Below are 23,098 nucleotides of genomic sequence, written 5' to 3'. Positions count from 1 at the left end.
CGCTGAAGAAAAGAGGGAACAGGCAAAAGGACACTGAAAAAAGAGGGAAGAGGCACAAGGATGCTGAAGAAAAGAGGGAAGAGGCACAAGGACACTGAAGAAAAGAGGAAAGAGGCACAAGGATACTGAAGAAAAAGGAACAGGCACAAGGACGCTGAAGAAAAGAGGGAACAGGCAAAAGGACAAAAAAGAGGGAAGAGGCACAAGGATGCTGAAGAAAAAAGGGAAGAGGCACAAGGACACTGAAGAAAAGAGGAAAGAGGCACAAGGACACTGAAGAAAAGAGGGAACAGGCAAAAGGACACTGAAAAAAAGGGAACAGGCACAAGGATGCTGAAGAAAAGAGAACAGGCACAAGGACACTGAAGAAAAGTGGGAACAGGCACAAAGACGCTGAAGAAAAGAGGAAAGAGGCACAACAGGGACACGAAGAAAGAGCACCAATCTAAGTGAAGGCAAATGGGGAGAGCCTTATGGGACACAGGCAGTAACGACGTTCATCTCAAACTTAGAGATGCCAAATCCAAAGTTAGGTCATGAAAGATGACATTGTTTGGGTCTCACAGCCTCATAGCAAAGACCTTGTGGGCCAATCTGTGTGAAAGTCCCGCTTTCAACAAGAAAATTCCCAGGTGTTTCCAGCTGGAAGGAAGTGGACTTGGGTTGTTGGGGGTTTTGTTCATCACGGATTGAGCAAGTTGGTATCTTCACCGTCCTATTTGTAGGAAGGCAGCTTTATCCTAAGGCCCTTTTTCCATGGATCATTGCTCAGACCCTGGCACACGCACGCACGTGCGCACACACACACACGGAAAGACCCAGATTGGAAAGCAGGACCTCTGCTCAAATACAGGCAAAGACGGTGGAAGGCTGCTGTGAAAAATACACCAACGCCCCTGGTTAGTTCTTCCAGGATCAACTCGATTTCTTGAATTCAAGTTGAATTCTTGAGTTTCTGGGGGAAACCGCCATCCGAGTAGTCTATTCCTGTTTGTTTTGCTTTGGCATGCACCGAAGCAGGATGAAGGGCAGCAGGAACAAAGAGGCCCAAATGGTGAAACAAACTTCCGCTCCGGCCAGCCAGTACACTGCAATCGAAAAGCCAATTTTAAGGACATTTGAGCAAATTTCCCTAGGAGGAGACCCAGTGTACCACCACCACCACTCCGCAACGAATTCCCAATCAGGAGTGTGACAATGGGGAGAACTGCTTCGTTTGGCCAATAACTTTTGACCTCTGGAAACCGCCACCAACCACCTCCTCTTTCTGAGTGACAGGCACTTCTTCCCATGCCAGTTACCTGTTGCCGATGCCACCGGCCCAAGAGCCCTCGCAAGGGCACCCAGACTTCTTAGGATGCCCATCACGGTTCCTTTTTGGCTGTCCAGCCCTGGGGGGAAAAAGAGAAGAGCTTTAGGGTGGTTTCCTCACTAGGTTTTGCCATTTTAATAAAGGAGAATATTTGCAGCTCGGGGTTGACATGAGGAGTCCTTGCTGCTCTCTGAGCTTGCTTGTTTTCCTGCAGACGTTTTATGGCCTAAACTAGGTAACATCATCAATGCTAGAAGGGGGTGGGATTTGCAGAAAGGAGGAGGAGTCGGAGTCCTTGGTGCTCTCTGAATTTGCTTCTAAAACTGCTATGAAATTGCTAATGCAATGACCAGAAACACCTTTTAAGGAAACTGATTCATGTCGGTTCTCGAAATCTGCACGCAGAACAATATTTAGATGATGAATTAGCTGGTCTCCCAGCTTGAGCTGGTCCCCAACTTATACAGCTTGATATCCTGGCAGGGGAAGGGAGAGGGAAAGCAGCCCACTGCTTCCACAAGTTAAGCTCTGTGTGTGTGCATGTGTGCACACCAATCCGTCACTTGTGTGGCCCAGTTTCAAATGGGCCACGGCCCAGTAATCTGCAGCCTAGAGATTGGGGCCCCCCCTGCTCTAAGTAGCTCCCTTATTCTCTTGTGCTTACTGAAGTGCCTAAATGCAAAGAGATGGATAGAGGCTACACCACGGGCCTTTGGTCCCAGTAAATGCAGGACCCGGAGCCTAGCAGCTATGCAATTCAGCTCCAGAGCCAGAAATGAGGCATCTGAAGACCGTAAAATGGGACATCTGAAGGCTGTAAAATGGGACATCTGAAGGCTGTAAAATGGGACATCTGAAGGCCGTTGGCTTACCGTAGCTGGATACCACCGTAGACAAGCAAGGGACGACTACAGCTGCAGCTGCAAGCGAAGTAAACAAGGGCCGTTAGACTGGAGAGCATACAACTTTGCAAGGGACAATTATTATTATTATTATTATTATTATTATTATTATTATTATTATTATTATTATTTATTGAATTTCTATACCGCCCTACTCCCGAAGGACTCAGGGCGGTGCACAGCCATGAAATAAAACACATAAATATACAAAATTTAAAATCGAATAAAATGGATTAAATCTCTACCACAAGCCTGCCAGAGCAGCCCATCACCGCCCCCGGAGCACACTTAAGCATGTCTCTACTCTGCTGTCTTATTTTTCCTCAAGGTTGAAGCCAGAGCAGTTGCAGTTCTCCTTCCTAATTAACCTCCCTCTCTTACTAGTGCCGTACAAAGAGTTTACAAGAGGACACCTTCCCTTGAAGCATGGAAGCAGCCGCCTCACCAGCAAGGGATGCCCCAAAAGTGCTTTTTCAAAAGGCAAGTGGACTTCGTTTTTCCTCGAAGACATTTCACTTCTCATCAAAGAAGCTTCTTCAGTTCTGAAGAAGACATTCAGTTCTGAAGAAGGTTCTTCGATGAGAAGCAAAATGTCTTCGAGGAAAAACAAAGTCCACTTGCCTTTTGAAAAAGGACTTTTGGGACAACCACAACCTGGATGACTGAGAATCTCTCTAGACCCAGGATGGCGAACCTATGGCATGCATGCCCGAGGTTGAACGCAGAGCTATCTTTCCGGGCACGCAAACTGTTGCCCAAGTCACCTGCAGCTGTGCATGCACGCACGCCCAACTGGTGTTTGGGCCTCCAGCGGGCAAGCGTGCAATTCAGGGGACCTAGCTGGTCTTTGGAGCTCTCCTGCGCATGTGCGCGAGTTTGCACATGCACATGAGAATATTTGTGCGCAGCGTGAGCATGCGTAGATGCGTTCACCGCGTTGTCTATTGCGCAGCACACAGGGTAAGAGCTGCGCATTAGCACGGATAGCACGCGCACACACGAAGTGCGTACCTTTTCAGCACTCGGTGACTAAAAGGTTTGCCACCACTGCCGTAGACACTAGCAAGGGGCCATTTTCTGACAATATAGTTCTCTTTTTTTTTTTTTTGGTCCTCCTTTAATAAATAAATACTATTGACAGCTCTTATCAAATGTCGTGCTTAACAAAATGGGCCTTCCTAGGATTACCGATTCCTGAAAACCCCCAATAATCTCTTGGTATTCCCAACGAATAGGAAAGCTCCAACAGAAGGTGAGGTCCCGAAAGTTAGTAGTAAGTTAGTAGTAAGTTCCATCTAGTAGTAGTGCAGATGAGTGTAGAGTCCGCAACACAATCCTTTCAGCAGTTCCAAGAAGGCTCCACGCCCATTTGCACCACTCAGGTGACCCTGAGGACACAGACAAACCTCCAAGTGGCCTCAACGGCTCTCTAAAAATGATGCAAATGACCAGCTGTCTGCAAGGAATATAAATCCTTCCATTCCCCACCATCCAGTCAGAGCTGAAGAAGCTTCTTGGATGAGAAGCGAAACGTGTTCAAAGAAAAACCAGAAAGTCCAGTTGCCTCTTGAAAAAAAGCACTTTTAAGGGGGGGAAAATCCCCTCTATATTTTGTACACAAAGAAAATTTTGTACGCAATGAAGTGTTCATCCCTTTCATTGTCTTGAAATTGTAACTTGAAGAAATCTATGAGTTCAGCATAGCACGTTTTTCCTGATTTTCACTGGCGGCTGACAAGATTTGTGCGAGAAACTTACCGAAAGAGTAAAACAACAGTCCTGCACCGAGGATGATAATATTAGTGCTCCAGCCGATTAAAAGGAAGCCAGGAGCTGACAGTATGATTGCCTGTCCAGGAAAAATTAAAATAAGGAGTCAGAAATCTCTTCATTGGTCATGCTTTTCTTGCCACAGTCGTTAAAGTGAATCACCCCAGTTCTTAAGTTAGTAGGACCTGGTGGTGGGCCACGGACCACAGGTTGGGGACCCCTGCTTTAAGATATCCAACTTAGATAATAGGTGTCCTCCACTTAGAAAAGCTCACTTAGTGACCATTCAAAAGTTATAACGACACCGAAGAAAGTGACTGATGACCATTTTTCACAATTGCAACCTTTGGTCACATGATCTAAATTGAAACATTTGACAACTGGCTCATATTTACGACGGTTGGAGCGTCCCGGAGTGATCCCCTTTTGCGACCTTCCCATAAGCCAAGTCCATAGGAAACCAGATTCACTGAACAATGCGGGTTACTAACTTAACGGTGGCAAGAAAGGTCGTAAAACGGGGCAAAATTCACTTAGCAACTGTCTCGCTTAGCAACAGAAATTTCGGGCTCCATTGTGGCCGTAAGTCAAGGACTGCCTGTACAAATCTTTTCAATAAACAAACTCGTTCACCAATGGATGGTTTTGTCCTTTTTTTGGGTGTGTGTGTGTGTGTGTGTGTACACGCTCAGCAGGGAACGCAAAACTTAGCGCCAGAATTAAAATATTTCATTTTGAGCATCCTCGAAGCAGAGAAAACAGAAGGGGCTAAAAAGAATCTCACAATTTTAACCATCCGCAGTTCTGCTCCTGGCGGAATCCGGCGAGTGTAGCCTCCTTGGATCACAGCCATAGTGACACCGATGAAGAAAAACATCTTCCCTTGTTCCAGACTAAAGACAGAAAAACACAAAAAGAAAGAGCCGAAACACAAATTGTGGTCACAGCCGATGGACACAGCTGGTTGAGGTCCAGAAAGGTCACCCCGCTTAGGGAAGTACAAAGTGAATAGAGGTAGTCCTCGCTTAATCACCGACTGAAGTTACAACAGCCTCTGACGCGGTGCTTTATGGCTTGCAAAGGAACCATTGCACAATGTTGCAAGCCAGCCTCTCCGGTGATGCAATCATTATCTGTGGTGTTTGGCAATCTCTTTTGCACTTACGACCGGTTGCAATCATGGGTCAACATCTTCTCTGATGGCTTCCCCAGAAAGTCACTGGGGAAGCCGGCAGGAAAAACTGCTTTTGCCTGTTAAGAGAACTCCCTCGCATCTTTGAGGACAGGCTGAAGTGCTCCCTGCAACCCATGCCTGCTTGGATCTCTCCAGCCAGAGTCCAAGCGGGCATGGAGCCTCAAACTCTCCTCTCCAAGCCTCGGGTGGGCACTTCCAATGTCCACTCTTCCCACCCGGATTTCGGCAATCAAAATCGAAGCGTGCACAGAGCTGGGGACCTTCTCGCTTCAATGGAGCTCTTTGCAGAGGCAGGGAAAGAAGGACCCCAAACTCTGGGACTGTATGAACCTTGGTAGCCAAAACCCAAGCAAATCCTTCTCACCTGTGTGGAGGTGAGTCCCGAAGAGGCAGAGAGAGAGAGAGAGAAAGATTTTAAGCTCTGAGGTTGCTACAAGCCAGGAACTCAAAAATCCCTCCCTCCCTGCAGCTCCGCAGGCTCCAAGAGGGATTCCATTGGCTTAACGATCCATGTGATCGCTTAACGATGGGAACTAGGAGTATTCTATTGTATTCTATTTCTGTTCTATTTTCTATTCCATTGTTCTGTTCTATTCCCTATTCTACGCTTATTATCTATCCTATCCTATCCTATCCTCTATTTTATTCTTATACTAGCTGATAACCCGGTGTTGCCTGGGTATTTATGTATCCCAATCCTTACAGGCTTTTAAAACTATATGTACAGTATACACATTATAAAATTATTATTATTATTATTATTAATTTGATTTATATGCCGCCCTTCTCCGAAGACTCAGGGCGGCTTACAATGTGCTCAGCAATAGCCTTCATCCTTTTGTATATTTATACAAAGTCAGCTTATTGCCCCCACAAACTGGGTCCTCATTTCACCTACCTTAGAAAGGATGGAAGGCTGAGTCAACCTTGAGCCTTGGCGAGATTCGAACCCTGCAGTAATTGCAGGCAGCTGGTCTTAAGCAGCTTAATAACAGGGTGCCTCAAACCCTTGTACTACCAAGGCTCTTCCCCATGATGGGGAACCTATGGCACATGTGACGGAAGTGGTTCGCAGAGCGGTCACCTTTGCTCTTCCGGGTTCCGGCCAGCTGGTCTTCACGCACGTGGGAGCGCCGGAAACCGGAAGACCAAATAAAATCATACACAAAATCACTATAAGTCTTTGGGCCCCACCCCCTGTCCATCTGGCTGCCCATGCCCACCAGTAACCACTATTGGGGCCGGCAGCGTTGGGGCTGCGCATGGCTGGCCGCTGCAGTAACCACCTGGGCCAACACCCATCTGGCAGCAATGGTCCTCCTCTCCATCCGGAATGGCCCAGCAGATGTGTGGCCGCTGCAGAAGGCCGCCGGGACCAATCAGCTGGGCGGGACGGCTGCTATATTCACCCTGAGGGGTGTCTTACCCCCACAATATTTTTTTCCAGAGAGTAAGTCATCTGTGTACCAAGTTTGGTTGAAATTGCTCGAGGCGTTCCAGAGTTATGCTGGAACATACATACACACAGACACAGCCATTTATATATAGATAGATAGATTCTAATCTAGTCTACTCTAGCTTAGTCTAGTCTCTATTTTATTTTTATTCTCTAGTCTAGTCTATTCTGCACAACACAAATGAATAGACTGATTTTATAAAATTAAACTCCCTTGATCGAAAGGTTTTGAGGCGATGAGTGTTGCAGGCCAGATAACTACCTGCTGAAGTGGAAGTGTTGATGGACAAGAAATCCCAGCGTGTACTCCAGGCCAGAGAAAAGGAAAAGGTACAGGAAATACACCAAGCCCAACATCTGAAGACCTGCAGGAGGAATAAAACGACCAAGGCTGATTTGTAAACATCAACAAAACTTTTTTTTGCAAACGATGGGCTGGAATTGGCTTCAGCTGGGGAATTGTGAGATCAGGGTCAGGAATTCTGACAATTGGGGTCAATAGGTACTTCTGAATGATTGTTTTTTGCAAACCAACCTGTTAAAAGACAGATTCTCCAGCGTCAAACCCAATTCTGGGATTTCATGGAAACACAATAGCGGCCGTGGTGGAATTCAATTTTTTTTAACTACCGGTTCTGTGGGCGTGACTTGGTGGGCCTCGTGTGGCTTGGTGGGCGTGGCAGGGGAAGGATACTGCAAAATCTCCATTTCTACCCCACGCCAGAGGGAGGATACTGCAAAATCTCTATTCCCACCCCACTCCTGGGGGAAGGATATTGCAAAATCTCCATTCCCACCCCACTCCTAGGGGAAGGATACTGCAAAATCTCCATTCCCTCCCCACTCCTGGGGGAAGGATACTGAAAAATCCCCATTCCCTCCCCACTCCTAGGGGAAGGATACTGCAAAATCTCCATTCCCACCCCACTCCTGGGGGAAGGATACCGCAAAATCTCCATTCCCTCCCCACTCTTAGGGGAAGGATACTGCAAAATCTCCATTCCCTCCCCACTCCTGGGGGAAGGATACTGCAAAATCTCCATTCCCTCCCCACTCCTAGGGGAAGGATATTGCAAAATCTCCATTCCCACCCCACTCTGGGGCCAGCCAGAGGTGGTATTTGCTGGTTTTCTGAACTACTCAAAATTTCCACTACCGGTTCGTCAAAACCTGCTGAATTTCACCCCTGAATTGCAGCCATAATACAATTTACCGTCACAACTGAGCCCAAAATTTATGTTGCTGAGTGAGACGTTCGTTAAGCGAGTTCTGCCTCATTTGACGGCCTTTCTTGCCACCGTCGCTAAGGGAAGCTATCGCTCCAGTTGTGAAGTTAGTAACACGGCGGTGAAGTGAATCTGCTTTCCCCCTGGATTTTGCTTGTCAGAATTTGGGAAAATTGGGGATCAACCCATGACACTGTAACCGTCATAAATACGAGTCAGTTGCCAAGCATCTGAATGTTGAACATCGGGTGAATTGCCCCTTCCTTGAAAGGGGCACAGCTGGGCAGCCAAGGGGGAAAGAGTCCTTGGGAGACGGAGAATCTAAAGGGGGTTACAGTGCCCGCAGAGACTCCAAAAGACTCGATCCTGGCACATTTCTTTAAATCTGGTCGTGAGAGGGCTTGGCTGATCTATCTCAATGATTGGCTGAATTCCCTCAACCTCATCTCACTATCTCCGTTTATACCGGCTCCCGTTGGTTGGAGACCCAATGCCACGCTCAGGGGAAAAGATCCCGGAGAGGTTTCCAGGGTCATTCCAAAGAAGAACCCAATGGATCCTAACGGTAAGGACAATTAACCAGTGGAACGACTTGCCACCAGAAGTTGTGGGTGCTCCATCACTGGAGGTTTTTTAAGAAGAGAGACTGGACAGTCACTTGTCTGAGATGGTATAGGTTCTCCTGCTTAAGCAGGGGGCTGGACTAGAAGACCTCCAAGGTCCCTTCCAGCTTCTATTCTACTCTACTCTATTCTATTCTATTCTTCTAATTCTATTCTATGCTATTATTCTAATTCTGTAACTATTTTAATTTCTAATTCCATTCTATTCTATTAATTCTAGTCTTTTCTATTTTCTATTCTATTCTGTCCTGTCCTGTCCTGTCCTATCCTAGCCTAATTTTCTGTTCTGTCCCATCCCATCCCATCCCATCCCATCCTATCCTATCCTATTACTGTATTGTATTGTATTGTATTGTATTGTATTGTATTGTATTGTATTTTTTTATTTATTTTTTATTTATTTTCAATTTATATACCGCCCTTCTCCCTGAGGACTCAGGGCGGTGCACAGCCAGAATTAACAACATGAAATACAAATATTAAAAACAATTAAAATCTATATAAATTTGGCCCAAAAATTTAAAAAACCACAGTTGGTTAAATACAATTAAATTGTATTGTATTGTATTGTATTGTATTGTATTGTATTGTATTGTATTGTATTGTATTGTATTGTATTGTATTGTATTGTATTGTATTGTATTGTATTGTATTGTCTGTTCTGTTCTATTCTAATTTTCTGTTCTGTCCAATCCCATCCTATTCTATTCCTGTACTGTACTGTACTGTACTGTACTGTACTGTACTGTACTGTACTGTACTGTACTGTACTGTATTGTATTGTATTGTATTGTATTGTATTGTATTGTATTCTATTCTATTCTATTCTATTCTATTCTATTCTATTCTATTCCATTCCATTCCATTCCATTCCATTCCATTCCATTCCATTCCATTCTATCCAATTCCATATTCTATTCTATTCTATTCTATTCTATTCTATTCTATTCTATTCTATTCTATTCTATTCTATTCTATTCTATTCTATTCTATTCTATTCTATTCTATTCTATTCCATTCCATTCCATTCCATTCCATTCTATCCAATTCCATATTCTATTCTATTCTATTCTATTCTATTCTATTCTATTCTATTCTATTCTATTTATTCCATTCCATTCCATTCCATTCCATTCCATTCCATTCCATTCCATTCCACTCTACTCTTCATTATCCTATTCTATTCCTGATTTGTATTATATTGTATTGTATTCCAATTCTTATTCTTATTCCATTCCATTCTATTTTTAAAAGAGCGCCATGGTCATAAGGCAACCCGAGGACAGAAAACGGAAAAAAGACTTACTGTCTCTGGGAGCTCCTCCATTCTTCTGACGTACTGCAGAGAAGCGGAACAAGGCCCAGGGGCTGATCAGGTTGAAGGCCGACTGAAAGCCAGATACCACGGAGGACACCTGCCCAGAGGCAGAAGAGAGATTGAACAGATTAACAAGAGTTGGAAGGGACCTTGGAGGTCATCCAGTCCAACCCACCGCCCAAGCAGGAAACTACGCCGCCTTTGGTATAACCTAAGAATGCAAATGGCCAGCTGTCTGCAAGGAATATAAATCCTCCCATTCCCCACCATCCAGTCAGAGCTGAAGAAGCTTCTTGGGATGAGAAGCGAAACGTCTTCAAGGAAAAAACAAAGAAAGTCCAGTTGCCTCTTGGGAAAAAAAAAAACACCTTTGAGATTTAAGACTTGGGGATTTCAACTCCCAGACGGCATCTGGGAGTTGAAGTCCACAAGTCTTAAAAATTCCCAAGTTTGGAGATCCCTGGTGTAGACGGTCCATCCGATCTGTCCCACGCGAGTCCAACCATCTGCTTCCTCCTCCTGGAAGCGGTTGACGTCCAAAGAAGGACATCCGTTATTTTGTTTTCCCGATTCTTTTCACAAAATGTATGATTACCCGTTTTTCCTTCGGCAGCGTCTCTGGCAAGCAGGTGAAGATAAACAGGAAATCAGCCGCGGCGAACATGGTGGCAAAGATGGCGGCTCTCGTGTAGAAGACTTGGTCCTTCTCCGTCTCGAGAGCGAGGAAGGCGCCCAGCATCGGCCCGAGGGTGAAGCCCAATGAGAAAGCTAGCCCGATCATGGCCTGGAGGGAGGATTCAACAAACGTCCTTTAGCTAACATGCCTACTTCAAACAAGCTTCCAGAGCAACAAACACTGGCCAAAATCCCTCACAGTGGTAGGTGGCCCCTGGTTCAGACCGGTTCGCAAGAACCGGTAGTAATACCGGTGGGAGACTCCGCCCACTGATCCCGACATCATCGGGAAGCTTCTCCGCAGAAGCGTGCATGCACGAGCGAAGCGTGCATGCACTAGCGAAGCGAGCACGCGCTCACGGGGCCCTGTTGCGAACCGGTAGTAAATGTAAGTAGAACCCACCCCTGATTCGTCACGTGATTTCTCCTGGGTACGCCCCGTTGTTCATAAGTATTTTCAGGAACACAAAAGCAATGCTTTTTTAAAAAAATGTGGGTGCAAATTTATTTCTTTGAGTCACATACAGTAAGGCCCTCCACCGATCCACAGCATTATTAATCTTGCACTAGATAATTAATTATTAAATAATAATATTAATTATATTATATTATATTATATTAATAATATAATTAATGTAATATATAACTAATTATAATTATTAGTTATAATTATATTGCATTAATTACATTAATATAATACAATATAATTAATGTTATACATCATGTTATATATAATGTTATATATCAAAGAAATTTATTTCTTTGAGTCACATACAGTAAGCCCCCCCACCAATCCACAGCATTATTAATCTTGCACTAGATAATTATTAATTATTAAATAATTAATAATATTAATTATATTATATTATATTATATTAATAATATAATTAATGTAATATATAACTAATTATAATTATTAGTTATAATTATATTGCATTAATTACATTAATATACAATATAATTAATGTTATACATCATGTTATATATGTTATATATCAAAGAAATTTATTTCTTTGAGTCACATACAGTAAGCCCCCCCACCTATCCACAGCATTATTAATCTTGTACTAGATAATTATTAATTATTAAATTATAATTAATATTAATAATATAATTAATGCAATATATAACTAATTATAATTATTAGTTATAATCATATTACATTAATTACATTAATATAATACAATATAATTAATGTTATACTTTATTAATTATATGATAATTATTAATAATTATTAATAATGCATTAGACCAAGGGGTCAGCAACCTGTGCTCTGGAGCCGCATGTGGCTCTTTCACCCCTCTGCTGCAGCTCCCTGTCACTCAAAATATGCGTCACAACCGCCAATGTGTGACACCTGCCGGCACACGATTTATTGAGCTTTTCAACCTCCAGTAGGCCAACCATGGATAAATCCAAGAAAAGAAAAGTTTCAGAAGAAAACAGAACATTTAATTCAACTACATATGCTAGTTTTAAAATAGTCAGGCATGGGAAGGGTTTTTGTGGCTCCCGGTGTTTTCCTTTCTGTGGGAAACGGGTCCAAATGGCTCTTTGAGTGTTTAAGGTTGCAGAGCCCTGCACTAGATCCTGGACACAAACAGTTTCAACGTCTTCCCTCAAGATGGCGCTACAGGGCACTGCAAGCCGAAACAACTAGAGCCAAGACGAGAAAACCAGAACTGCAGTGATTCAACTTCACAACCGTGGCAAGGAAAGTCGTAACGGACTTATGACCGTTGCAGCAGCCCCAGGGTCATGTGATCAAAATTCAGACACCCCCCCGCCCCGGTGACTGACTCATATATATGCCAGTTGCAACCTGAGTGAATCACGTGATCCCCTCTTGCGACCTTTTGACGAGTGACATCAATGGGGAAGCCAGATTCACTTAACAACCGGGAGTGATTCTGTTAACGACTGTGGTTGTACAATGGGGCGAAACTCACTTTAACAAATGGCTCGCTTAGCAACAGAAACTTTGGAGTTCAATGGCGGTCATACGTCGAGGACTACCAATAGATTGTTGAGACGCTAATTCTTTGTTCTTACTAAGCTAGCATCCGAGAAGGAGAAGGACTAACCCAACGTGATTTGTTTCTGAAATGGTATATTTCCTGCCTGAGGAGGGGGTTGGACTAGAAAACCTCCGAGGTCCCTCCCAGCTCTGTTATTCTCTTAAAAATAAGAAGGACTCACCATGCCTTTGCTTCGAGCTTTCGGACATTGAAGATCTGCGATGACAGCCGTGCAAAGGCTGACGTTCCCTTTGCTGATCCCGCCAAGGATTCTGGAGCAAAGGAAGAGTTCAAAACTCCTAGAAATGGCCCACAGAGAATAGGACGCCATCAAGCCAAGCTGGAAGGGGGGAGGAAAAAAAAGAGATTTTGGCATTCTCAGACAAGAGTTTGCTGATGTTGGGGCAGCTTCTTGCGTCAGACTTCGATGCTATCTCAAAATAAATGAATTTCGAAACTGCCAATCTTTAAGGAAATCTTTTCTTTAATTGAGCACAGCCACCGGATCATGACTCGATGTGGACAAGACTGACCTTTTGCCCCCCAATCCCTCCCTTTCCGATTCCCAAATCTCTGCTTCTCATTGGCTATCTTCCAAGTCATTCTTCAGACTTCTTGTCCCGTCATTTCCCAGGAATGTCTCCCCCCTCCTCATTTCCATGACAATCGGACATCAAAGGGATTTAGCAGGCAGAAGTTCAGAGCTTATCACTCACTCTCTCTCTCTCTGCTCTCTATGCCAGCGAAACGCTGACATCTTGGTTTGTTCCACTCGGAGGGAACGGCTCAGATAGGTACGGCGAGTCCTCGACTTACAACAGCTCGTTTAGTGACCAAAGTTACTACATGTTCTGACCCAGCTCCCCAAACACAACAAACCCTCTGCAGTTGAAGTAATGATCTAGCAGCCCCAGCAAAAAGTTTCTCTCTCTCCGCAAGCTAACAAGTCCGTTCGGCCAGAAGATGAATAGTTCTCTGCTACACCTATTCATCTCCGCCACCTGCCTTTGATCCCCACAGCTAAGGTGGGGCTTCACTAGCATTGGTGGCTCTTCCGTCCCGAGGACCAGCCCATAGATTTCCATTGCTCTCCTCTCCTCTGCCTTCTGTGCATCCATGCGTCAGGCACTGGACCCAGCTGTTCTGTCCTTCCGAAGTCAGTAAAATGAGGACCCAGATTGTTGGGGTCCAGAGGCTGACTCTCTAAACTCTTAGAGAGGGCTGGAAAGCACAGTGAAGTGGGATCTTCCTTCCTTCCTTCCTTCCTTCCTTCCTTCCTTCCTTCCTTCCTTCCTCCCTCCCTCCCTCCCTCCCTCCCTCCCTCCCTCCCTTCCTTCCTTCCTTCCTTCCTTCCTTCCTCTCTTTGGTGGCACAGTGCTTAGCATGCAATATTGCCGGGTAATTCTGCCCACTTTCTGGAGTTCGATCCTGACCAGCTCAAGGTTGAGTCCGCCTTCCATCCTTCCGAGGTCGATAAAATGAGGAGCCAGATTGTTGGGCGGGGCAAGAGGCTGACTCTGTAAACCGCTTAGAGAGCGCTGTAAAACACTGTGAAGTGGGATATAAGTCTTAAGTGCTATTGCTTAAGAGGCTATTGCCTCCTCTCTGACTGAAACCAACCTACCGCAGTGACGAGCAGCGCCGGTCGCCTCCCGAAGGAATCCGAGGCAGCCCCGGTGAGTGGCGAGGCCAGAAACTGAAGCAGAGAAAACAGGGAGCCGATGAGACCTGGAAGAGAAGATTGGAGGCGGGACGGTTCCGTGGGTTGCAAGTCGTCTTCCGCCCACTGACCTCAACTTAGTTTACCTCTCTTTTTTTTTCCACCGCTAAGTAAAGTATGTAAAGCAGGAGTGTCCAACCTCTTTAAGACCGGTGGACTTCAACTCCCAGAATTCCACTGGGAGAATTTGCTGGGGGGATTCTGGGAGTTGAAGTCCACCGGTCTTAAAAGTTGCCCCTGTTCGAAAGCCGTGCTTCTAACAAAGGGTCAAAGGGGAATGCACGTCCATCTTGCCGTGGCCAGCTCACTGCGAGAGAACTCGCCGCGGGACGAGAGTTACACTAATACCGAAGAAACGGTGGAAGGAGGGCCGAGATGAAAGATGAATGACAAAAAGCGAAATGAAGTTTTAATTCTTTTAAATAAATTAAGTTGAAGCGTTGAATTTCTCCCGTGGTGAGTTGGTCGTGGCGAATTGTCCCATTCCATGCTGTGGCTTCCTTCAGTGGTGAAATACAATTTTTTTTTTTACTGCCGGTTGTGTGGGCGTGGCTTGGTGGGCATGGCAGGGAAAGGATACTGCAAAATCCTCATTCCCACCCCACTCCTGGGGCAAGGGTATTGCAAAATCTCCATTCCCTCCCCACTCCTGGGGGCAGGATACTGCAAAATCCTCATTCCCACCCCACTCCTGGGGGAAGGATATTGCAAAATCCCCATTCTCTCCCCACTCCTGGGGCAAGGGTATTGCAAAATCTCCATTCCCTCCCCACTCCTGGGGGAAGGATAATGGAAAATCTCCATTCCCACCCCACCCCAGGGGAAGGATACTGCAAAATGGGGTATTTTAAATTCAGCCAAATTATTTAATTAGTTTTTATATGATTTTAAATTTTTGTATTGATGTGTTTTTATCTTGTGGCTGTTCACCACCTTGAGTCCTTCGGGAGAAGGGCGGTATAGAAATTTAATAAAATAAAATAAATAAATAAAATCCCCATTCCCTCCCCACTCCTGGGGCAAGGGTATTGCAAAATCCCCATTCCCTCCCCACTCCTGGGGGAAGGATACTGCAAAATCCTCATTCCCACCCCACTCCAGGGGAAGGATACTGCAAAATCCCCATTCCTACCCCACTCTGAGGCCAGTCAGAGGTGGCATTTGCTGGTTCTCCGAACTGCTTAAAATATCCGCTACCAGTTCTCCAGAACCTGCTGGATTTCACCCCTGAGTTCCTCCCTCCGTGTCTTGCAACATCCCCATTTCTCTGGACACCAGGGTTGACCACCAGCCTGGCCAGAGACCCAAAATGCCCTTCAGGCAGAGGGTGAATGACCTTCAGACCAGGCGCCAACGAAGGCAATGAAGGGAGTTTCCTACCTCCAAATAAGACGCTGTTGTACTTCCTTTCTGGCGGAATGCCAAGGCTGCCACTGAACCAGTCTACGCCGGCTTGCACCCTCCTGTAGAGCCCATCCTGGGGAAGAAAGAAAGGGATTGGGCAAGGGGGTGAGAGGGTTACAGGAGCCATCTCCAGGCCCATTTCTTTCTGCCGGAATTATTTTGCTATTTATGGCATTTGAGAGGCTGCCCCAAAGAGGAAGGGATCAATTTATTCTCCAAAGCACCAGAAGGCAGGATAAGAAACAAGGGATGGAAACTAATCAAGGAGAGAAGCAACCTAGAACTAGCATGCCAACTGATTTTCAGGTCTTCTGGGCCCACCGGAAGTCGGAAAATGGGCTGTTTCCGGCCTCTGGAGGGCCTCTGTGGGGGTGGGAAGGCTGTTTTAGCCCTCCCCAGACTCCTAGGAAGCCTCTGGAGCCTGGGGAGGGCAAAAAACGGGCCTACCGGGCCCACCATCCCATTGCATGCCAAAAGTGGGGGGGGTCACACGTGCATGCGGGGGGGGGCGCATTGAATTATGGGTGTGGGCACGCACGAGCGTGACCCGCCCCCCGCGTTCCTCCCGCTTTTGGCATGCAACGGCAAAAAGGTTAGCCATCACTGGTATAGGGTCTCCTGCTTGGGCAGGGGGTTGGACTAGAAGTCCTCCAAGGTTCCCTTCCAGCTCTATTCTGAATTGAGTTCTAGTCCTGACTTCACAGGGTTGTTGTTTGGGGGGGGGAAATAGGAGGAGGAAGATGTGTTGGATATATTTGAGTTGTTTTTGGAAAAAGGTGGGATATCGATCGATCGATCGATCGAATCATCCTGCCAAGATGGGAAACGCGCTGTTCTGTCGTTTTCCTGATCCCAGAAGCATCTTTTCCTCCCCTAAAAAACATCACTTCAAATATCCACCCTGCCAGGTGCATCGTCTGTATCGCAGTCTTCTTCTCCCTCCCCCAATCAAATAACCTTCTCATCTTTCATCTCTTATCTATGAACAAAGCTTCAAAGCTTCATCCTTCAGTCCCTGATGTCAGCAAAAATCCGGAAGGGTTACCGGAGAGAACAACGCATCTATTTTAGCCGTGGTCAAATAAATCAACTTTATGTTCCTTCCGCTTATGTTACTTTTAATCTGAAATGGTTGTTTTTTTATATTCTTTCAGTAGAGGCCTTCAAATTTCTAGGTTCTACCGTATCGCAAGATCTAAAATGGACAGCTAACGTCAAAAACATCATCAAAAAGGCACAACAAAGAATGTTCTTTCTGCGCCAACTCAGAAAGCTCAAACTGCCCAAGGAGCTGCTGATCCAGTTCTTCAGAGGAATGATTGAGTCTGTCATCTGCACCTCCATAACTGTCTGGTTTGGCTCTGCAACCCAACAAGACAGACACGGACTTCAACGGATAGTTAGAACTGCAGAAAAAACAATGGCTACCAACCTGCCCTCCATTGAGGACCTGTCTACTGTACGAGTCAAAAAGAGGGCTGGGAAAATATCTACAGACCCCTCGCATCCTGGACATAAACTCTTTCAACTCCTTCCCTCAAAATGACACTATAGAGCACTGCACACCAGAACAACTAGACACAAGGACAGTTTTTTCCCGAACGCCATCCCTCTGCTAAAGAAATAATTCCCTCAACACCGTCAAACTAGTTACTAAGTCTGCACTACTATTAATCTTCTCATCGTTCCCACCACCCATCTCCTTCCACTTATGACTGTATGACTGTAATTTTGTTGCTTGTATCCTTACGATTTATATTGACTGTTTCCTAATATGATTTGATTGCTTATTTGTACCCTATGGCTATCATTAAGTGTTGTACCTTATGATTCTTGACGAACGTATCTTTTCTTTTATGTACACTGAGAGCATATGCACCAAGAAAAAATCCTCGTGTGTCCAATCACACTTGGCCAATAAAAAAAATTCTGTTCTGTTCTGTTCTGTTCTACTCTACTCAGTATCCTGTGACTATCACTAAGTATGGTGTCTTATGATTCATTATGAACATATCTTGTCTTTTATGTACAGAGAGAATATGCACCGAAGACAAATTCCTTGTGTGTCCAAATCACACTTGGCCAATTGACTATTAATGACTATTAATTTCCTTTTATTTCTAATTTTTTTAAATTTATTTGTCGACTACATATTAGATAATATATATAAGCATGAATTGAATGCATAAAATGAATTCCATTTACTTTTAATCTTCTGAAATAAAGGCCCTAAACTTGATTTCTTCTCTCTCTCTCTCTTTTTTTTTTTCCTTCGTCCCTTCTCACAAAATTCTTCACAACTTTAAAAGATCTTTCCATGAGTGTTTTTCCAGGAAGGGGTTGCTGGAGTGGCCTTACAACCTTGAGGTGTTCGTTGCAAAGGCTGCAAACAACAGTCATGTTGCAAGGTGTCGCTTTCTCGTTTCGGTCTGGCGTGTGTCCTGACACTTCCTTTCTAAGATGAGGGAAGAGGATTGCACTCCAGCGTTCAGCTTCACCGTTTCAGCCGTTGGGATACTTCCTTATTTGAAGTTTCACGATTAGGAAACCCCGTGCCCATCATTCCTGCCCACTGCTTAGATGAAGTGGCAAAATAAAATGTTAAAAAAAGAAAAAAAAAGAAAAGAAAAAGAAAAGAAACGAAAAGAAAAGAAAAGACCAAGGCAAAAAAACACACACAGTTAAAAAAAACTTGGCAAGAACATTCAGCCGGTTGCAGAAATACTGCAAACCGGCTGAATCTGGTTCCTCTTACGGCAGTTCATTTAGTGACTGTTGACAAGTGACGAAAAAGTGAGTAATGGCCGTTTTTCACACTTAACGACCGTTGCAGCATTCCCCAGGGTCACGTGATCGTAATTCAGACGCTTGGAAACGGATTCATATTTGTGACGGTCGTAGTGTCCTCGTGGGAGGAGAGGTGTCTCGTGAAAGAAGGCAATACTGGGTTTTTTTTCCTCTTTACATTTTTTCCCCCTCTTCCCCTTCCTCTGCTCTCTTGCCCTTATTTTCATCTTTCTTTGCATTTTTGTATTTTATGTTTTGGGAAACTGATAAAACGATGAACAAGGTGCTGCGAAGCCTGGAGCAAAGCAGTAACTATATTGAATTCCGCTGTATAATAAAGTGCGATATTAATGCAATATCAGGGGTTTTCAATACAATTGTATAGAACAGGGGTCTGCAACCTTAAACACTCAAAAGAGCCATTTGGACCCGTTTCCCACAGAAAAGAAAACACCGGGAACCACAAAACCCTTCCCGTGCCTGACTATTTTTTGTGCAGCCACAAAACTAGCATATGTAGTTGAATTAAACGTTCTGGTTTCTTTTGAAACTTTTCATTTCTTGGATTTATGCATGGTTGGCCTGCCGGGGGGTTGAAAAGCTCAATAAATCACATGCCAGCGTATGTTGCACGTTGGCGGTTGTGATGCATATTTTGAGTGACAGGGAGCCGCAGCAGAAGAGTGAAAGAGCCACATGCGGCTCCAGAGCTGCAGGTTGCTGACTCCTGGTATAGAATGTGAGGGAGGTGTGTTTTTGTTTGATTTTTTATTTTCTTTTTAATGTATAATGTACGCTGAAGATGGCACCTAACTTCATTGTGCGAGGTGCAACGACAATAAAGTAAACTAACTTCAATTCAATTCAATTCAGTTTGGAAGGGTCAAACAATTGGCAACTCTAAATCTCAACCAAAAAATACTCATCTTACACATTGGCAAAAACAACCAGAATGCAAAATACAAGCTAAGTGGACACGACTTTGTAGATGACCCTCACTCTGTCAAGGACCTTGGAGTACTCATCTCTAATGATCTAAGTGCCAAAGCCCACTGTAACAACATTGCCAAAAAGGCATTAAGGGTTATAAACCTAATCTTGCGTAGCTTCTTTTCCGGTAATATCACACTACTAACCAGAGCATACAAAACCTTTGCTAGACCAATTCTCAAATACAGCTCATCTGTCTGGAACTTGCACTGCGTATCGGACATTAATACAATTGAGCGAGTCCAGAAATATTTCACAAGAAGAGTCCTCCACTCCTCTGCTTGACACAAAATACTTTATGCCACCAGACTTGAAATTCTGGGCTTAGAAAATTTAGAACTACGCCGCCTTCGGTATGACCTAAGCGTAGTACACAAAATTATCTGCCACAACGTCCTACCTGTCAATGTCTACTTCAGCTTCAACCACAACAATACACCAGCACACAATAGATACAAACTCAAGGTAAACCGCTCCAAACTCAATTGCAGAAAATATGACTTCAGCAACAGAGTTGTTAATGCCTAGAATGCACTACTTGACTCTGGTTTCTTCCCCAAACCCCCAAAACTTTAACCTTAGACTGTCTACTGTGGATCTCACCCCATTCCTAAGAGGTCTGTAAGGGGCGGGCATAACATCCCTGTCCTAATGTTTCCTCTATTTCTATCTATTTTATGTATTCAATTCATGCTTAGACTTACATATATATTATCTAATACCCGTGTTTCCCCGAAAATAAACTTGTGTCTTATATTTTTTTGAACCCTGAAATAAGCGCTTGGCCTTATTGCCATGCGCTCAAAAGCCCGATTGGGCTTATTATCAGGGGAGGTCTTATTTTGGAGGAAACAGGGTATTTGTCTATGTCCATCTATATCTATCTATCTATCTATCTATCTATCTATCTATCTATCTATCTATCCTTCCTCCTTCCTTCCTTCCTTCCTTCCTCTCTCTGTCTCTCTCTCTCTCTCTCTATCCGTCTTACTATTTATCTATCATCTGTATCTACTGTGTTTCCCCGAAAATAAGACCCTGTCTTATATTTTTTTTGAACCCTGAAATAAGCGCTTGGCCTTATTGCCATGAGCTCAAAAGCCCGATTGGGCTTATTATCAGGGGAGGTCTTATTTTGGGGGAAACAGGGTATCTGTCTATGTCTGTCTATCTGTCTATCTATCTATCTATCTATCTATCTATCTATCTATCTATCTATCTATCTTTCTCTATCTAATCTCTCTCTATTTATCTCTATATCTATCTGTCTTTCTATTTAGCCATCCCTATCTATCCCTCTATCTTTCTTTCTTTCTTTCTTTCTTTCTTTCTTTCTTTCTTTCTTTCTTTCTTTCTCTTTCTTTTTCTTTCTTTCTTTCTTTCTATCTAATCTCTCTATCTATTTCTCTCTATATCTCTATCTATCTATCTATCTATCTATCTATCTATCTATCTATCTATCATCTATCTAATCTATCTATCTATCCATCTTACTATTTATCTATCATCTGTATCTACCGTGTTTTCCCGAAAATAAGACCCTGTCTTATATTTTTTTCAACCCTGAAATAAGCGCTTGGCCTTATTGCCGTGTGCTCAAAAGCCCGATTGGGCTTATTATCAGGGGAGGTCTTATTTTGGGGGAAACAGGGTACGTACTTGACAAATAAATAAAATAAATAAATAAATAAATAGGACGCAAGGGAGGTGCGCTTTTGTTTTATTTTTATTTTCTTTTTCATGTTTAAAGTACGCTGAAATTAGATGGCACTTAATTTCGTTGTGCCAGGGGCAACAATGAGAAAGCAAACTAAAGTAAACTCATTTCAATTCTCACGGATGCTGTCCCTGCTTGTCCTCGCACGTTTTAACAAGGGCAAAAATGTTTGGATTTTTGAACGCGGCTTCGTTTTTTGGTTTTTTTTTACTCACGTCATTCTGACTGAAATGATCTAGGATGGAAGGCAAGAGAGGCAGAATCAGGGTGAAGCCCAGGAGGTCGATGAGCAGCGAGAGAAACACCGTGAAAATGACGCGGGAGGAGTTCTCCTCTGCCTTCGCGACACCTTGGTCCTCTCGTGACATTTTCTGGAGGAAGATCCTTTCGTGCACGATGGTCTCCAAATCACCACTCCGGCTGGGGGATTCTGGGAGTTGAAGTCCTCAAGTCTTATCGCTGAGAAGGTTGGAGAACCCTGAAATACAATGAGGGGCATCGTGTCAGCAGATCAGCGGATCAAATCTCACCGGCTCAAGGTTGACTCAGCCTTCCATCCTTCCGAGGTGGGTAAAATGAGGACCCAGATTGTTGGGGGCAATATGCTATTTAGTATACTGTTGATTGTTGTAAGCCGCCCAGAGTCCTCGGAGAGTGGGCGGCATAGAAATATGACTAATTAATTAATTAATTAATTAATTTAGTCCCCCAGTTCACACAAGTCGGACAAGAGTGGGCGGGGAAGAAACAAAGCTGGAACTGAGCAGAGATTCTTAGCCTGAGCTGCTAACCTTTTACAGGTCGCAAAGGAGGATCCCCCGGGGACGCTGCAACCGTCATAAATGTGAATCGGCTGCCAAGCGTCAGGTTAATTATTTTTTTAATCAAGTTTTATTGATTTTTTGACCCCCCCTCCACATTCTCCTGTGTATTTTATGAACAGAATATCATAACTTATACAATTTATCTTATACATTTTTAATACATTTTTACTCAGTTACAATTTTTGCCGAAATCTTCTTTTTCCATTTTTTTTTGATCGTATCTTAAAATTTCTACGCTCATTTGTATAAACGACATCTTCCTTCGCCCTCCAATTCTAATTTCTCTGTACAATAAAAAAAGATGAAAGGGAAGAAAGCCAACCCCGAACATGTATAAATGCACTAGGGTAAAGAATGAATGATTAAAAAAAATAATAAAAAGAGAATAAATAGGAGTAAAAACTAGAGATATTAGAACTTGAGGCCAAGCGTCAGGATTTTTTTGATGACGTGGCCACGGGGATGCTGCGGCGGTCATAAGGGTGAAAAACAGTCCCAAGTTGCTTTTTTCCAAGTTGTAAATCGAGGACTACGCGTGTCTGTGTGTGTGTAAATTTATTTATTTATTTTTATTTTATTGGTTCGATTTATATGCCGCCCTTCTCCGGAGACTCAGGGCGGCTTACGATGCGTTAAGCAATAGCCTTCATACTTTTGTATATTTATACAAAGTCAGTTTATTGCCCCCACAATCCGGGTCCTCATTTTACCTACCTCGGAAGGATGGAAGGCTGAGTCAACCTTGAGCCTGGTGAGATTTGAACTTGCAGTAATTGCAGGCAGCTGGTGCTACTTAACAGCGCTTTAGTCTGCTGCGCCACCAAGGCTCCTTAGCAGCCTTACAGTTACAGTAGGTGAAACAGGAACTCAAGACATGCTCCAGAGAGTACCCAGAAGCGGAGTAGCAATTTTAAATTTCCCCGAGGAAAGATAAGGTGGCGGGCACCGTTGGGTGCCCCACCACCCCACGCCAGGGGTCTCTGCCAGCCCGGAGACCCCACCCACCCCACTCTGCTTCCCAAATGCAAGGCAGCCTCTCCATCTCCCCTCAAAGCTAGGGGCTACTGAGCTGGCTGGATGAAAAACGGGGTGGGGGGGCTTCATTCCTGTACCCCTCCCTCCCTCCCCATCTCGTCTTGCACCCCTTTCCCACCTCATCT

At 44.3% G+C, this 23,098-nt stretch overlaps 1 protein-coding gene across 1 annotated transcript; it reads right to left on the bottom strand.

Annotated features, from left to right (window-relative positions):
- Positions 1-282: 282 nt before the first annotated feature.
- Positions 283-21,482, bottom strand: MFSD10 (major facilitator superfamily domain containing 10). Its single transcript, XM_070948973.1, has 12 exons — positions 21,330-21,482; positions 15,597-15,693; positions 14,121-14,224; positions 12,678-12,836; positions 10,398-10,586; positions 9,791-9,899; positions 6,898-7,000; positions 4,769-4,877; positions 3,973-4,063; positions 2,185-2,232; positions 1,302-1,391; positions 283-1,088 (listed from the first exon to the last, which is right to left on the bottom strand). Exons 1-12 carry the CDS (start codon positions 21,480-21,482, stop codon positions 982-984), a joined length of 1,359 nt encoding a protein of 452 aa, XP_070805074.1. The 3' UTR covers positions 283-981.
- Positions 21,483-23,098: the final 1,616 nt, after the last annotated feature.

This window comes from Pituophis catenifer, unplaced genomic scaffold (genome assembly GCF_029215685.1).
Source record: "Pituophis catenifer annectens isolate HBS135680 unplaced genomic scaffold, rPitCat1.0.hap2 SCAF_8, whole genome shotgun sequence".
Taxonomy (NCBI): domain Eukaryota; kingdom Metazoa; phylum Chordata; class Lepidosauria; order Squamata; family Colubridae; genus Pituophis; species Pituophis catenifer.
This window is presented reverse-complemented; position numbering and strand designations above follow the sequence as displayed.